This window comes from Dreissena polymorpha, chromosome 5 (assembly GCF_020536995.1).
Source record: "Dreissena polymorpha isolate Duluth1 chromosome 5, UMN_Dpol_1.0, whole genome shotgun sequence".
Lineage (NCBI taxonomy): Eukaryota > Metazoa > Mollusca > Bivalvia > Myida > Dreissenidae > Dreissena > Dreissena polymorpha.
The window spans coordinates 63,349,558-63,364,076 of record NC_068359.1 but is presented as its reverse complement, the minus strand read 5'-3'; the positions used below and the strand labels follow the sequence as shown (position 1 = coordinate 63,364,076).

At 34.8% G+C, this 14,519-nt stretch overlaps 2 protein-coding genes across 4 annotated transcripts in view; one reads left to right on the top strand and one right to left on the bottom strand.

The window, feature by feature from the left end:
• LOC127880625 (rho guanine nucleotide exchange factor 26-like) overlaps nt 1-4,181 on the bottom strand; it is a 112,798-nt gene extending 108,617 nt beyond the window's left edge. For both annotated transcript variants that reach the window (XM_052427937.1, XM_052427939.1), the window contains exon 1: nt 4,053-4,181. The gene's annotated coding sequence lies outside the window, so the exon portion shown is untranslated. The remainder of the gene's footprint in view (nt 1-4,052) is intronic.
• Nucleotides 4,182-6,854: 2,673 nt separating this feature from the next.
• LOC127881514 (uncharacterized) overlaps nt 6,855-14,519 on the top strand; it is a 61,079-nt gene continuing 53,414 nt past the window's right edge. For both annotated transcript variants that reach the window (XM_052429429.1, XM_052429428.1), the window contains exons 1-3: nt 6,855-6,952; nt 13,268-13,391; nt 14,263-14,341. In XM_052429429.1, the coding sequence (XP_052285389.1) occupies nt 6,937-6,952; nt 13,268-13,391; nt 14,263-14,341 (219 nt within the window). In that variant the 5' untranslated portion in view covers nt 6,855-6,936. The remainder of the gene's footprint in view (nt 6,953-13,267; nt 13,392-14,262; nt 14,342-14,519) is intronic.

The window sequence follows — 14,519 nt, the reverse complement described above, 5'->3', positions numbered from 1 at the left end:
TCTTTAGCAATGATTCAGTGTCATTATGAACCTTCTGTTGATATCTGCCAGTGATTAATAGATGATCAATAGATGCTTTAAGTCCCTTGTTAAGGGACAATTATACTGGAACGCGTTAAGGGGCAGAATTTTTTTCATAAAATATATGCATAGAACTACCATTAATTTAGAATAACTATTCAATTGATGGTAATGTAATGTTTACTTACTTAAAAAAGTAAAATTTATTGTATGATGGGTCGTAAACAGTAGTTTAGTTAGGTAATTTCCACCTAACTCACAGCAGAAATGCAGATTATCAGAGCTTTGGTGTGTCATAGTTATTTTAGTCACGGACAACTGACGTACTTGAACTAAAGACGAGAGCAAATGGACATGAATGAGCCACGCTCTGTGAAAAGGGGGTTAAATGCATGTGCGTTAAGTGTTGTCCCAAAATCTGGGACGACATTAGGTCAGGAATGACACTTTCTTCCTAACTTGATTGGGACGACATTAGGTCAGGAATGCCACTTTCTTCCTAACTTGATTGGGACGACATTAGGTAAGGAATGACACTTTCTTCCTAACTTGATTGGGACGACATTAAGTCAGGAACGACACTTTCTTCCTAACTTGATTGGGACGACATTAGGTCAGGAACGACACTTTCTTCCTAACTTGATTGGGACGACATTAGGTCAGGAATGACACTTTCTTCCTAACTTGATTTTCGCTCGGAAGAGTCTTCCTAAAAATTCCATTAAAGCAGAAAGTGTCTTCCTTGATTAACCTGTGTGGACTCTCAATAAAGATCTTTCTGCTTGTAATTTGCAAAAAAAGATCACATTTATACTAAAAGTCTCATTGTCAATTATCACACAATTGAATAGAAACAATACATGTTACTATAGGCCTCAATACTCAATGTCAAAAACAAGCCTTTTCATGGTCAAAATTGACCTTTGACCTCTTAGAGTGACCTTGACCTTTGAATTACCTGTGACATGTTTTATTATGATATTTGATATTTTAGATGGCGAAAAATGCTCAAGTTGTTTACGGCAACATTTTACCTTTGAACTCCAAGTGTAGCCTTGACCTTTGACATGGGGAGACAGGTGTTACACATGACACGTAATTATATGGTGGTAAACATTTACGCCAAATAATGTCCTAATCCATTCATACTAGGCAAAGTTATGTTTTGGAAGGCAGAAAAATTTGCACAGATCTACAAAAGGATAGTGCTTTTACTATATGCTATCTTCTTTGAAAGAAGAAGGGGCATAAACATGTAGTAACATGGTTGATATCCATCATCTTCTTGAGGCACCGTGTATCTATTTCAGATTATATGCAAGTTGGGTGACACACACAATATTTTATCGTTAGAAACTTGAGTGAATTTATAAACCTGTATTTAGGTTTCTGGCTAAAAAGCTGCAGAATAGTAATCAGTGCTCAAGCTAGGCCTTAATGGAAGGGAGCCACATCCTGCCCTCCAAAGGTTCCACCCTGCACCCCTCAAACCCCAACCATGCCCCACCCTGCACCCCTCAAACCCCAACCATGCCTTTTTCTTGCTCTGATCACATTATAATACAGCAAATTGTATTTGCAGTCTTAATAAAGTAATAAAGTAAAAATACTTAAAGTAATTAAGTAAAGTCAAGTTTTCATACTGAAATAGCTTTAGCAATTAAACCATAATATTTTCAATGGATTACATATAATATTAAATAAATATATACATGCTATATTGAAAATATGCAACAGTAATATTCATGTGGGGCTTAAGAACCCTTAGGGGCCATCCATAAAGTCTGTCATGCTATTTTTTACCATTATCAACCACCCCCTGTCTCCCGCCTGTCACAATCTGTCACTAATCTCGCCCCCCCACCCCCCCCCCCACCCCCTTTCTCCCCCCTATACCACACTTCACTATTAAACTGTATTTAAAGGGGCCTTTTCACAGATTTTGGCATTTTTTTTAACTTATTCATTAAATGCTTTATATTGATAAATGTAAACATTGGATCGTAAAAGCTCCAGTAAAAAATCAAGAAAAAAAATAAAAAAAGGAAAAGAACATTGCCCGGAGCAGGTTTCGAACCAGTGACCCCTGGAGTCCTGCCAGAGTCCTGAAGTAAAAACGCTTTAGCCTACTGAGCTATTCCGCCGAGTACACCTTCTTGAAGTATTTTATACGTCATATAAGCAATCTTCGTAGTTTCACAAACTTTAACGACAAAAACAGAACTCTCCAAATTATTCAATCGTTTCGCGTTGCAACGCTTTATAATTTTTAGGTTTTAAAATCGTCAAAAGATGCATATAATGGCTATATTAGAGCATGGTTAATGTTCAGTATTACTGTTTCCTCACAAATATCATAGCTAAAACGAAAACTTACGAATCTGAAACAATTTTTTTCAATTTTGTCAATTTACCAAAGCGTGAAAAGATCCCTTTAATATAAAATTTCCAATTGAAATGACTTTAATATTACCAGTGTTTTTTTTACCATTTTGGGAATGGGGCCGGGTCCCTTTAGATTGGTAAAATTCGCGGATGTTTTGACTAAAATTGGGAAATTAGTGTTGTTGTTGTTTTGCTAACAAATGCTTCAAAATTGAAGATACAAGTGTGTCCACTATTATATTTACTATGGTTGATCTTATATGGATGGGGGTTCAACAAAATATTGAGATTTTTGTGTTGAAACCTTCCATTGGGCATTTTTAGCTCCCATTTGGGAAAAATATATACTTTTTTCCATTGGGAATGGGTCCGGTTACTGGACCCGATTTTGAATTAAAAAAAAACACTGATTACACTAGATCATTGTCAACAATTGTCACAGTTATTCATTGAATCAGTAACTAAATCAAGATTGAATTTAAAAACAAAAAATAAATGTGTGACATCATGCATCAACTAACCTCCCCCTCCCTCCTGTCACAAATTGTCACACCCCTTCCCCCTACTGGAGTGTGACATACTTTCTGGATGGCCCCTTTTGACAAAACAGCACCCTACCCTTTTCTTATCATAGCTTGAGTACTGCTAATAAGAAATAAAAATGCTACGCATTTATTTAACATTGGTTTGTATTGCATTTTCTTTCATTTTAATTCTCACAAGTATATGATTATTTATTGTTTAATAAAATGTGTTCAAGATTGTCATACACATATACATTTTGATTTAACTCTTTCAGTGCTGGAACGGAATTTTGAAGGCCTTTGCAAACAGTTTGGATCCAGATGAGACACCACAAAACGTGGTGTCTCATCAGGATCCAAACTATTTGCTATTCTGATGGTATTCTTTGAAAAAAAAATCAAAGAAAATGCTTATTTTAAAAATTCAGCAGACAACATTTTAGCAGACAACATATTTCCCAGCATGCGAAGGGTTAAGTTATAAGAGGCTGAGCCTGGTGGTTTTCCTGCAGTTTCTTAAATGAGTAACACACATACCTTTATGTTTCTTGCTAGTGGTGCGATTTATTCGTGACATTTAACTTAAAATATAAATTTAAACTGTGCAATTTAATTTCACATCAAGGCTAATTACATTTGTTTGTCAGTATACACCTATATATATATACTTACAAATAAACAAATTGTGAAATTTACAACATAAAAAACTTTAGATGATACAGATTGATTTTCTCTTAGTATAATTTAGATCTTAACTGTCCGAAAATGTTGTTTTTTAATCTGTTTATTAAAATGAATTCAACAATTAATTGGACATGTTCATCTTTAATTGCCTGAACCTGGTAAACTAGTTTATAATTTTTAAGAACAGCAACATTGGTATTATTGGTATTAATTTCATTTTATAATTATTTATATGCAAATGAAATCATACAATAATATTTAAATACACACAGAATCATAATAGCGCATCTATCACAGCATGACTCTATTAGCCCCGCCCACTTTTGGTGTCAACTTTACACACATTTCAACTATTTTATGCCTGGTGTCACACAATGCATGATTTTTCATCACTGGCACTTGTCGAAACACTTACGAAATAAGAAAAGGTTATCTCACCTGCTTAACTGGTCACATTATGTCGCGTTAATTTTTGCACGAGGCCGTTTATTACTAACGGTTAAAATAGTATTTCCCTTGTAAATGCACAGATGTGAAAGTTGACTCATCTAAAGTAGCGAATCGCCGTCGCCCGCTTGGTGGCGAGCTTTAGTGTCCTTACACTCGGCAGGTTCCGTACGCACTCCGAAAATTACCGTTTTTGTGTCGCTGTTGCAGATAGAACATCCTTGTATTTATTTTCGGGGAAAAACTAATCTTTGTTGACACAATTAAAATCCTGTCCAAATCACATACCATCTCGACATCATTTTTCATAGCTATCATGGATTGACAAAATGGAACAGGGTTGTTGGTATGCAGGAGTACATGTTTTTTTCCAAGAGGTTCGAAACCTACAAGGGGTCTATTAGTCAAAATCGCCAGGGGTGATGAGAAACCCATTTTATCCCTATGCTTAATAATTGCTTTATTTTGCGTTAACACTATCAGGTATTCCTAATTCTTTCAACCCGTGTTTTAGTCCTCCATCACTGTGGCATTTTTTGTTTGAACAATACAAAGAGAGAACATGTTTTTCTAATAATCTAGGGTAGCTTCAAGCAGTTAATTTAAATTATATCAAAGTTCGACTTTGTGCCGTCACCAGATTCCTTATTATTCATAGCAATATATACAATTCTAAAGTTCTCGACCTTCGTCTTTCAAAACCTCGTGAACATGTGTAACTGTTTATTCATGGCACAAAGTGCACGTGCATTAAATTATCCTTGTGGCGACCGGTCTTGAATAGAAAAAAATGATGTTGTCGAGGGCATAAGAAAGATATCTGCAAGTTTTATTAATTCACATTTACAAGTTAGTAATAAACAACACAATTTCGTATATAAGTGCAGATGGACATATTTTTGAATAATGTTGTTGAACTGTGGTCTCCATTAAGCAGTCATAAGCAGGTTTAATTTCAAGACGCTCGATCGAGTAAACAAAACAGCAAAGCATAAAATATATCATTTGACAACAAATCAAAGAAGACATAATACATGTTTTCCTAACAGGTCCAATGTTGTTGCGAGTATTAATCGTGTTCACGTGATAGCAATTGAGCCTTGCGCTTTCATTTTGCCTTGACAGTTGACAGTTGCTGGTCACGCATTCCATACGAAAACAGCGGTGTCAGCATTATTGTTTCTTTAATTGAAATACCGGTAGGTTTATAGTTTTTTAATACTTTTGAGCTGGAATGAGAGAATATAGGGTAACTAATACAAACAAACTTTGTATGATTCTGATACATTTAAGGTTTTATACTAGTATTCGAACAGAAACATATCGGAAACAACGAAGGAACGTTACTACACAATATTTGGATATTGAATTTAGTCACGGGGTATTTTATAACGAAATACAGAAATACAGAACCATGTTAAGGTAAAACGGACAGTCATGTTTTAAAAAGTACAATGTTTCATATCGTGGTGTGTAAAAAAATCGGCGCACAGCTGAAATCACCTTAAGTAATTTGTACATGCTAGCATAAAAGTTAGTGTTGTGTAAATGATACAATCACGTTGTTCGTGATCAAGAAAAACACATGAGACACGCTCTATGAAAACAGTGCTTAATGCATGTGCGTAAGGTGTCGTCCTAGCTTAGTCTACAACGCAATTCAGGGACGACACTTACCACTGAACTGCACAGCCTTACATGTAAGAACTCTGAAGGCATATGCAGTTAGCCCCCCCCCCCCCCTATCCCAGATCGAGGCTCATATTTGCTATCTTCCTCGTGCCACGTGCACATTCAATTTTGATGTTCTTTAGCTGTCACGTATTTACTGACTTGGATTGATAAGTGGGCAAAAACAAGTCGGTCGACAAAACCAATGCATATATTTTGAAAAATATCGAAAAGAAGTTATGGGATAAATAGTTTAGTCAATTCTACAACTGACACAAGTATTTATTAACGTATTGGATTTTAAATATTAAAATAAGATAGTTGTTTCGGTTTGGCGACACTTATACAAACTACCTTTTGTAAAAGCATATCATGACTGAACCTCTTTACGAAAAACAGAACGCAATTTATGTTAGGCTGGAGATTCACTTCACTTAAGTTCAATTGGTCATTGTCGGCTCGGGTACTTCTTACATGTACCCCGGGTACTCTTACGTATACTTACATGTACCCCGGGTACGGTAAATATACTAAAACGTTCCCGGTCGAAAATAGACTGTACCCGAGTTGTATTCTCGCCCAAAATCCGAATTCGTAAAACGCGCTACCGACAACGACCGATTTATCGTTAAAATTCCCGGGTACGTTTAAATATTTTTTACCGTAGTCCGGTGATCTAGCAACCAGCTCTCTCCATTCCTCTCGTCTATCGCATAATCTCAAGGCTTCGTCTAACCCGCATCCCTGTCCATTCTTCCCCATTGTTTCGTTGGTCTGCCTCTCTTATTCTCATTCTGTTCTTTACCTGGTAGCTTTGTCGTGGCAAGCTCTGATGATAAGGAGACATGCCTATACTACATTAGTTTTTGTCTTTTCGAGGTGGTTCTTGGTGGGTCCGATGGCATCCATGCTTCTGTTTAGGACCTCCCGATGGGTTATGTGGTATTTGTAGAAGATGCCGAGAAGTCTTTGGACGCATCTCATTTCAATGACCTGTATTCTTCTCTCCACTGTTAGTGTCCATGACTCGCAGGCGTACAAACTGTGGACATGACTAGCGCGCGCATCAACCTCAAAAGCTGGATATTACAATTTTGTTTATGGTACAATGTAACCATTTTTATGTTCTACACCGGAAGCGAAGACTGCAAAAAATAAACAAATAACTCCCATTCACTTGTCATGAAGTTTGTTTATCAGAACCATGTTCCGTCGTAAAGGTATTCATCATACACCAACGAAATGGGTGTATCAACATTAAAACGACCATCTTTGAATGATTATTAATTGTAATGTATATAAATTAGATAAGCACCATGAAACATAAGATTCGGACATCCATTTCCGAATCTGAAACATGAATTTGCGTCATTGCTTGCAGACCGTTTTCGAATAATTCGCGCGAACATAAAACATATAAATATCTAACACAATGATGTTGTCAATGCCTCAATTAAACAACAAATCCCTATCATTCATGTTCTAAGAAGCACAAATTCGTTGCTTTTCCTATGTGTCTCTACTCCAATTAAATAGGTCTACACCTACCCCACATTGGTCAGTGTCCGACAAATCCATTGCCCGTAGCCCGGGGGCTACCAAAATTTTTCATCGGGCTACTGAAATTTTCCAGCTGACGCCCGCCGGGCTACTATAAATCTATAAGAGCGGGCTAGCCCGGTTTATTGACAGACATACGTAGAATAAACACGCTGACAATGTGTTTGTACACTGTGTATTACCACGGACTCTAGATTACACGGATATGAAACGGGACCGTTACGCCAAATATCTTGTTGTGTCTAAGTCACGTGACCGTGTCCTAACTATCGATCTTCTATCGAAGCGCCGAGGTTATAAATTTGATGTACCCACTCACGTATTTTGTTAAATTATAGTTTCATTTCTAGGCCGATTTTGACAAATTATATATCATTACAAAGCTTACGTAACGTAGTTTTCAGATATATAAATATATATTAAGTTTTTCTTCTGATTTCGGCAGCCCGGCGAGTTATAACTTTAACTTTTGCAAATAACATACCGTTTTGGAGTTTTAGAATCTAGATTTACGGTTGACATGTTCGTACTTTATACATAATTGTAGCGTTTATATTTGGAGTTCAGTTTAAAAAATAACATCTTGCTTAGGAGAATAGAATTCTGTATACGATAGAAAAAAAAATTGTTTAAAAACGAAAGTAATTAAGGAATGAAGGCGGGAAAATGTAGCGCGCGTTCCTAACGCACTGAACTGATGCTACGGTCTTGGCGATTATGCTTTTGTTTAGATTCCGGCCATTGAATTTCCTTTGCCATGATTATTATATTTTTTATGAAATATATTGAAATATTTTGTTCTAGAGACATATCCATAAAGCTAAGTATTAATGAAGCTTAATAAATTTACGATTTCATCTCTTGATTATAACACAGAAAGGGTGTTAATTTTATGATGAAACAGCGTATACAAATGTATAGCGGACCCTCTTGATATTTTTCGGCTTTGCATACTTCAAATATAATGGGTGTCAAAACATCCATCGTTTGTTGTTTATTATCAAAAAGGTAATTATGTAAAATTATATGAAAGGTTATTAACCATAAATTATCAATTAATTAAAATTATTGAAAGATTCTTGAAAATCACGGTCAACTGTCTATGCATGTATATTGAAATATCTTTATAAGTTAACAGAGTTATAAATATATAGAATTCTAAATTAAAACTCTGTATTATTTGTATTTTTCGGAAAGATTATTTAACCCCGTTGTGGTCAAATGAGAATGCTGTTTTTAATTATGTTGTTCCGTACACTACCATACACTCTTTATAGGACTACGAAATGACGGAGTTTTTTTACCGGTACCCGCTAAATACGTTAAATGTTAAGTATTAGATTTTTTAAATGTTTAAAATGTACATGTATAGGTATTAAGCACTTATAATTATTGTGATTTAGCTGGCTGACATCTATACAGTATTTAGTTTATGGCAATCTGTATGGGCAGATGACTATAAATGTTTTCAATACGCTACATATCTTACAAACGCAAAATTGAGTATTTGGCGTTACATTACTCCAAGAAATGACCACTAATACCACGAGAAGACATGGAGGTATCATAAAAAGTGTAAACTGACCAGACATTGCCACCTATGGTTAGGGACCAATATACAAGTATAGGTCCCTGCTGTGGCGTATGACACCATAGTGTTATTTAGTATTGGTCGGCACAGTATCTGATCATAACGAGATAATTGGCTTGTGCTGAACACAGGGGCAATAAAACCACAGATCTATCAATAAACAAGATTATTGAGATATCTTTTATTGAACACCGCGATAAAAATGCTCAAACCATGGACTCTTGATTACACGGATAAAAAACATGGCAACATTCTCAGAATCATCACTGCTATATGTGTAATCACCTAACAATTCGTCTTAAAATAATTTATATATTTGAGTTGAAGACGATGTACTGTTGTTTAAGTCTGAATAAACTATCTGTCTGCCTGTCTAAATCCAAGCCGTCATCGTCCCGGTGAAAAAAAATCTGATTTTCAATAGTTGGACATGATGCCCTGATGTCAAAATACGAAATGACCCGCGTAACACGGACCGTGATTTTCAAGAATCTTTAATAAATTGATAATTTAAGGTAAATAACATTTCAAATAATTATACATAATTACCTTGTTGATAATAAACAGCAAACGATGAATGTTTTTGACACCCATTTTATTTCAAGTATGCATGCAAAGCCGAATAATATCGAGAGGGTCCGCTATATACGCTGTTTCATCATAAATTTTGCACCCTTTCTGTGTTATAAACAAGAGCTGAAATCGTTAATTTATTAAGATTCATTTATAATAAGCTTTATTGATATGTTTCGTGAACAAAATACTACAATATATTCCCTAAAAAATATTATAAGATGGCAAAAGAAATTAAATGGCCGGTTTCTAAACAAAAGCATAATTGCCAAGACCGTAGCATCAGTTCAGTGCGTTAGGAACGCGCGCTACATTTTCCCGCCTTCATTCCTTAATTACTTTCGTTTTTAAACAATTTTTTTATCTATCGTATACAAAATTCTATTCTCCTAAGCAAGATGTAATTTTTAAAACTGAACTCCAATTATAAACGCTACAAATTGGTATTAAGTACGAACATGTCAACCGTAAATCTAGATTCTAAAACTCCAAAACGGTATGATATTTGCAAAAGTTTAAGTTATAACTCGCCGGGCTGTCGAAATCAGAAGAAAAACTTAATATATATTGATATATCTGTTTACTACGTAACGTAAGCTTTCTAATGATATATAATTTGTCAAAATCGGCCGAGAAATGAAACTATAATTTAACAAAAGACGTGAGTGGGTACATCAAAATGTATAACCTCCGCACTTCGCTGTACGCTAATCGTAAAAGATCGATAGCCACAACACGTTAAAACGCGCGGTGGTAAAACATAAAATGTGTATTTCTTGTGTTTAACTCGCTATAAATCCATTAATAACAACGGGAATATACTAAAAGTTATATTTTTTTGAAAGAGGAATTAATAAGCAACAAGATAACGTATAAACCAATAAAATCGGATGAATACTTTTTGCATAAGATTGAATTTACTACAGTAAGGGTTAAATACTCGATTCATCTCCTGTCAATATACACTCCGTGGTATTACTTATAATCTGATAACAAAGTGCAATCAATTATCTTATCAGTCACCGATCACTTGCGGTAATGTCTTAAACAGTAACAGTGTATTTTAATCATCCAATCAGAATCAACATTTGTCGTCTGCTAATAATATAATGAGAGCCGGTTGGATAGTTCACGCACATGATGCAACATCATTTCGCAGTTTGGAATTCTTTGTTAACCACAACAATGAGTAATAGCGACAACATTTTTGATGTCGTTAAATATCCAAGGACGCCGAACATTAAATAAATCAAAACAATAGCGGATTCTTCAAAACGGTAACGAAACCGAAAATGAATATTAATAACAACGGTGCGAACGCGGTTAACAACTGCTTATTAGTTTGCATTGTCAATTAATAATTGGATTAATCGACTGTTAATCAATAATCCCATATATGCCCGATTTATATTTTTAAAACCAAATTGGGGGGGGGTAATATAGACGATAAGAGTCATAAACACAAACGTTTGAAATTTTCTAAAGTGTCAAATGAATTTCGGCATATGGTTCTATTTAAAGAATGATGAAATAAGCTTCCAATCAGGACCGTTGTATTGCAACATGCGTAAATCACATGCCACGGTTCGCACGCGTTATGCACAGCTATTTTAGGTTACAAAATTCTACATTTATGAAATGAATTTCTTTGTCCAGATAAAAAGCGCGCGAAAATTGGCGTGGGTGTATTTATTTGTAAAAAAAATTTCGTAGCGGGTACAACATTGAGATCATTTAATTTCCATGAAAAGTTTCGTTGTGAATTTCAACTAAAGTACCGGGGTATCTAATCGAATTATTTGGCATTGACATTTCCTCTTAATAAAATATAATGTAAACATGCTGTATCGTTACCGTTACGCTGTATCAGTTCCTTCATTATTGAAACAATTATTGTATTGTATACTGACTGCACACAAGTGTCGTAAAATACGGATGCAATACGTAAATTCGGACAGTACTTAAAGTCGGACACAAGTAAATAAATGATTTAATACTCTTGATTTCTTGAAACTCTGTATCTGTAGTTAAAAAGGGCAATTGCATTGATTAACACCGTACAAGTCAATCGTATTAATCAAACCGCTTTATTTACGTTTACAACTTAATGTGCTGTCCGAATTTAAGTACACATACATGTGCACATACATATAATATCTACATGTAGTATATGATTTTCTTTGGTACATTTACATTTAAGTACACGGTGCCTGTACTGTAACATTAATTTACGATATTGACTGTGCACATCAGACTACTTGCAGTTTTATGTATATGTATGTATACATATTATGTATATGTAAATGAAGAAATAAAATAAAGATGAAAACCTGCCTCTTATCATTTTGTAGGAAAATTTAATGGGCTACCAAATATTTTTATTGGTAGCCCAGTGGGCTACCTGACAAATAAGAAATTTGTCGGACACTGTTGGTTATGACCGTATTCCCTGTATTTTAACGCATCACATATGAATGTTTATAGAATAATAATTCTAATTCATCATTATTGAATTGATCGATTACCTAAATATACAGGGGCAATTATGAGGGTATTTGGTCATGTGCAGTGCTTTCCACGGGAGTTTTTTTCAGACACACCGTTCATAAGAATTAAGAATATGTGACTATTTAAAGATTGGATGAAACAGATGTCAAATGGCGACAGGGGTATTCCACGAAACATCCATAAATCACTTGACTGAATCTGTGCATTTTTATACAACAGTCAATACACACAGGCTTTACATGCGTATGGCGTGATGTTTGTACAATTATTGAGACAAAGGATCAACACAAAATACACTAGCACTGATTGTTTGAAGCCAGAATGTATCAAAATCGGTTAAGATTAACAGTTTCTCATAATGAATGTTATTATGCCCATTGAAAATTCAACAAAACATGTTAAGTTGCATGTTATGAATTAAACAAGAATTGTTAAAGCTATAAGGGTTGAATGAATGTTTTGACACTATTATGCATGAAATGCACTACTTACATGAAGATCACAACGGTTGCCATCATAGGTTTTTTAAGCAACTTTCCAAAATTTCATTCATTCATATACAGGGTAAGGACCAATAAGTGTGATAGGTATAACAAAGCCATCAAACTGCCACACAACCACATACTTATAAAGTTATTGCAATTACGTCACATGTTGTCTTCATAGTGGTTTTGCTGCATGTATTGCCTGCATGGCTGAAATGCTGTTGCTCATTAAAAGTGTGCACTCTCATTGGTCAATATTGATTTTTTAATACAAAAGGCTCCTCCACCTTTAGGCGCAATTTATTTGGGTAAAGATATACATGTAATTGACAGAGGAGCGTTTATCAGCTCAAAATTTTTCCAGCAAAGTTGATAACGCTATTATCTGATAAAGTATGTTTAGTTACTTAAAAAATACACTAATCTGATTATTTGGAGCACGGAATCTGATATCGAAATTTAAGTGCCCCTGCCAGGGTCCATTAAATGGCCTTTGTAAAGCAATGATTTGGATCCAGCACCATCCTCGTGTATATCTGTTTAACCCATTTATGCCTAGCGTCTAGAAAAAAGGCCTTTGCAAACAGTGTAGACCCAGATGAGACGGCGCATGATGCGGCGTCTCATCTGGATCTGCGCTGTTTGCTTAAAGGAATATCTATAAGAAATATTCTAAATATAGAAATAAATATACTAGACATTCCTAATTTTGGATATAAATTGATCCAATTTAGAAGGATGGGAGAGTCCACTAGGCATAAATGGGTTAAATAAGCCTTTGTACATGGAAAGGATCATTTGCATGTTCTATTCAACAGGACCCTCTGAGGTGGAAATAGCCAAGGAGAATGACGTCAAGATTGCAATAACACAGGAATTCTCCAAAGCACTGAAGACAGTCCAAAAAGAAAGCATTGGAACTGAGGACCAGGCAGTTTATAGGTAACTTTTGCAAGTTGGTCAAACATAATTAAAGGGGCCTTTTCACAGATTTTGGCATGTTTTTAAGTTTGTCATTAAATGATTTATATTGATAAATGTAAACATTGGATATAAAAAGCTCCAGTAAAAAATCAAGAATAAAATTAAAAAAAGAAAAAAAAGGTAACCCTCTGCAGGGCTCGAACCACTGACCCTGGAGTCCTGGAGTAAAAAGTCTATGACTTAGACAACTCTGCCATCCTTCCGTATACAATTTCTGATGTATTTTATACTTTACATAAGCAATCCTCGTAGTTTCACAAAATATAACGACAACAACAGAACTCTCCAAATTATGAATTTGTTTCGCGTTGCAACGCTTTATAATTTTCTGGTTTTTAAATCGTCAAAAGATGCATATAATGGCTATTTTAGAGCATGGTAAATGTTCAGTATAACTGTTTCCTCACAAATATCATAACTTAAACGAAAATTTGCAAATCTGTCTGAACTTTTTTCAATTTGGTCAATTTACCCAAATGTGAAAAGGCCCCTTAAACATAATTGGACCTTTATATTTTGTGCAGGTAAAATTTTATTTTAATTTTAATAGAAGAATAAACTTAATACGTTTCTTATAGTTGTTTCCTTGCTTTACCAGTATTTAAAATTTTAATGAGATTATATTGATGAAATGATGCACATACACATGTGTATAGATAAAAGTATTAAATAATACACCTATAAACATTAAAATAAATTATTTGTGCACACTCTTTAATTTATAGAGGTTTTCAAAAGTTGTGGAAAAAAGAATCTAGCCTAGGTACATACATTATAAAGTTTATAACATTAACTTGTGAATTTAATTTTAATCTTCTGTTTCTTTCAGCACTGATACAGCCAACTCAGTGTGCAATTGTCTTGAAGCCGTATTCCTACATGGACTCAAGGCAAAGGCCATAACTAAGGTAAGAGAACAAATGAAACACACAGTGGTCTCAGTACTCAAAACCTTTAATACAAACAGGGCTTCTAAGGGTGCAGAGAAAGTTATATCATTTGTAACAAATTTCAAATAAATTAAATCAAATTTAATGTCCGCAATTTTTTTCCCCTTTTTTTAAAGTACCAGAAAATGTTCCTTTT